The sequence below is a fragment of the Orycteropus afer genome, unplaced genomic scaffold, assembly GCF_000298275.1.
Source record: "Orycteropus afer afer isolate SDZICR_OR568_19922 unplaced genomic scaffold, OryAfe1.0 scaffold00487, whole genome shotgun sequence".
Taxonomy (NCBI): domain Eukaryota; kingdom Metazoa; phylum Chordata; class Mammalia; order Tubulidentata; family Orycteropodidae; genus Orycteropus; species Orycteropus afer.
In genome coordinates this window covers 1,475,387-1,478,908 of record NW_006922074.1, presented here as the reverse complement: position 1 = coordinate 1,478,908, position 3,522 = coordinate 1,475,387, and the positions used below count along the sequence as shown (strand labels likewise).

Here is a 3,522-nt window from a genome sequence, read left to right as displayed (position 1 = left end):
TGCTCAACTGGTATGTTCTGCTTATGTATATTCTTAGCACAACAACAGTTACAAAAAATAAATTATAAGGGGGGGGTGGTGTCCTAAAGCTTGGTTTCACTTCACCAAAACTCACTTCACTAAAGTAACCTACTTTGGGAATCCAAAACAGGGGATGCAAAGAGTGTATCTTTGTTCTTTGAAGTTTTTGTGTATTTTCATATGGAGGACTTTCTTAACCAGGCTCCACCGGACAGAAGACCCTTTCTGACATTAGGTTGAAAATAAGTACCTGTGAAAACTCTTACTGTGTCTCAAGACCTGTCCCATCTGACATATACCTTTGGTCTTACTTCACTGCAATACACAGTTTGCACCAGCAGCCTTTTTCCTTCCTGGGGGATCATGTGGCCAAACAGCACAGACAATTATTGGGAAGAAGTCTCACTTCCTCTACAATCGTCCCAGAGCAGATGTCAACTGTCAATAAGCATGTACAGACACACCCTCATACTCAAAAGGAAAGACAGCATCAAGCTCTTGACATAGGGGCATGCAAAAGGCTTGTCTGTAGTTAAACTTTAATGTAGTTAAATCCTTGTATACATCAGTGGACAATCACAAATGTTATGATTTTCTGCTTTTCAAACACACACACACACACACACACACACACTTTTTTGCAAGTTAGGCGACAAAGCCAGAGCTGTGCACTCTGAGGAGCTTACCATGACTGTGCAATCCTCCGAGCCACTGGCAATGACTTGGTCATTATGCGGGCACCAGTCTATGTCGAGCACAGGTCCTGTGTGGCCACATACCGTAGGGTAGGATTTGTCAATTCGACCAGTCTGAAGAAGAGAGAAACAGACCTGTTATTGCAACATCAATACCCTGGGGTTTGTATGTTGTCCCAGGCTCATTTCTCCCTTATTACTGCCATGTAAAACTCTTAACTACCTACAAAGGATGAATTCATACTAGTCCATGACAACTAGGAAGACCTGTCAACTTTCATTTCCAGAAATAGCTACTACCAAGGGCATTCAACTAAATTCCAAGGATCTAAACTTCTAGAACCACAAGATTCTATTTAATCAAATAGCCACAACAAAATACAATTCTTACCAATAGGCAAATTGTAAATTATAGATGTGCTTTTACTGATGGGGGAAAAAAAAACCCAACTTGGTATTATACAAATGTAAATTATAACGCTTAATATAATAAACTACTATTCTTGGATATACAAATATACAATGGAAAACTATGTAACATTAATGAACAACAAAGAATCTGTTAAACACCTGGTAACATGGATGAACCTGGAGGACATTATGCTGAGTGAAATTAGCCAATCACAAAAGGACAAATACTGTATGAGATCACTATTATGAAAAGTCAAAAAAGGTTTATTCACAGAAAATAACACTTTTAAAGGTTACCTGGGGTGCCGGGGAAGAGAGGGTAGCTCACGAATTAGAGGACAGACACATATCAACTTAGGTGAAGGGAAAAGCACTATATAACAAGGGGTGGTCAGCCCAAGATGATGGAGACAAAGATGAGCAGCACAGGAATTAAAGGCAACCAAGGTACACGCACAACCCTGCAGTAACAGTGATAACAATCATTTATGAGTGGCTATACAGACAGACACACAAGGTGAACAGATGTGGGAAGGTGAATGGGATTACCTCCACAATACATGTAAGTTTGACAGAGGCTATTTCTACATAAGTATCTGCACGTGCGGCAAATACATCCATGAATATTGTAGAGCATACAGGGGGTAATGTTATTAAAACTCCTCAGCTATGACCAAACACCTTGAGGGAATGAGTTGCTGGGCTTAGAGGCTCAGGACCACAGTTTTGGGTGACATCACTGTCAACTGGCATAACATAGTCCACAAAGACAATGTTCTACATCCTACTTCGGTGAGTAGTGACTGGGGTCTTAAAAACTTGTCAGTGGCCACCTAAGGTGCAACTATTGATCTCTCCTTGTCCAGAACAAAGAAGAGTAAAGAAAATCAAAGAGGCAAGGAAACTATCAGTCCACAGGACTAATGGACCATGGGAACCCCAGCCTCCACGACCCCAAGCCCAAAAGAGCTAGACGGTACTCGGCTACCACTTCTGACCAGAAAGAGATCACAGTACTGGTCACAGATAGTGTGGGAGAAACATGTGGAACAAAACTTGTAATCAAAAAGACCAGGCTTATTGGTCAGGTAGTGACTGGTAGAACCTCTGAGATTATAGCCCTCAGTCACCCTTCAAGCCTGGAAAGGAATTCACCCCCAACTTTCAGCCAAACAACAGACAGGCCTATTAGGTGAACGATAACACTAGGGAGGTACCTAGAACTCCTTACAACAACCAACCACACAAAACCCACAGGGCAGCATCTGCCCAGGGGTAAACCCTAGAAGGCAGGAAGGGATAGGAGAGAAAGACACACGGAAACAGGAAACACAGGAAGGAAGTGGGAACAGCACTATTCCAGTGGGGACTGCAGTCAATGGCACAAAACAAAACGTGTGTAAACTGTTGACTGGAAAACCAACTTGCTCTGTCAACTTTCGCCTAAATCACAATAAAAAGTTAAAGAAAAAAAAAAAAGGCTCTGCCATTTTCTAGCTATGAAGCACAGGACAAATTATTTCCTCTTCCAACCTCACTTCTGTAAAATGAGAATACTTTAATAGTTCATTCTTCAAGAGTTGTGATGATTGAAGGAGACAATTGAAACAAAGTACTTAGTACTGTTACAGAACCTGAAGCGCTCCATAAATGTTACTCAAACATTTAAAAGTGCTGGAATCTGCTTTATCGCATCCTGATGGCTTCTCGCTTTAAGAAGGAACCACTACTCAACAGCTATGCCAGGTGTTGTCACCCAATTCTCTTACTGCATGCTCACAAAAAAACACGTGACACAGTTATTTCCCTGCCATCCCTACAGCTTTCACTTCAGGTAACGTTCTACTATAGCTAGTGGTGGCAGACCTCTGAGTGCCCATTTTATTATAACAGTTATAGTAGTAAGAGTAGTTTAAAGAATAATAATTATTCTTTAAACTATAGATGATATAAAGGTCTAAGTCTTCAAATTCACCAAGAACAAGTCCCAAATAGTATAAGTTAAAATGAATCCTCAACTACTCACATTGTAGTGAGATTCAGAATACCTAAAACAAAAGGGAAGTGGTAATAGTAAGCCCAGAGAAAAGACAGAGAGAGGACTGAGACTGACCACTGGCAGCCCCCTCAAAAGCAATTACAGAAACAAAGAAATGGTGCAATATCTTGGAAATGCTAATACATAGGCATGCAAGCATATTAAAATGCTTTAATTTACCAGATAGGTCACAGGTTAAAAAATTATTAATGCGCAACAGAAAAATGTTATAAATGAACGATAAAAGACATGACATGGCAAAACTTGAGGTATGCAGCTAAAGCAGATCTTAATGGGAAAAATTAGCCTTAAATGCATATATTAGAAGAGACTGAAAATACAGGAGCAGAAGCATTT

General features: G+C 40.3%; 1 protein-coding gene across 1 annotated transcript in view; it reads right to left on the bottom strand.

Moving 5' to 3' along the window:
- CORO1C (coronin 1C) overlaps window positions 1-3,522 on the bottom strand; it is an 86,678-nt gene that overhangs the window by 43,922 nt on the left and 39,234 nt on the right. Inside the window, exon 3 of the mRNA XM_007954985.2 lies at window positions 708-830. Coding sequence (XP_007953176.1) covers window positions 708-830 — 123 coding nt within the window. The remainder of the gene's footprint in view (window positions 1-707; window positions 831-3,522) is intronic.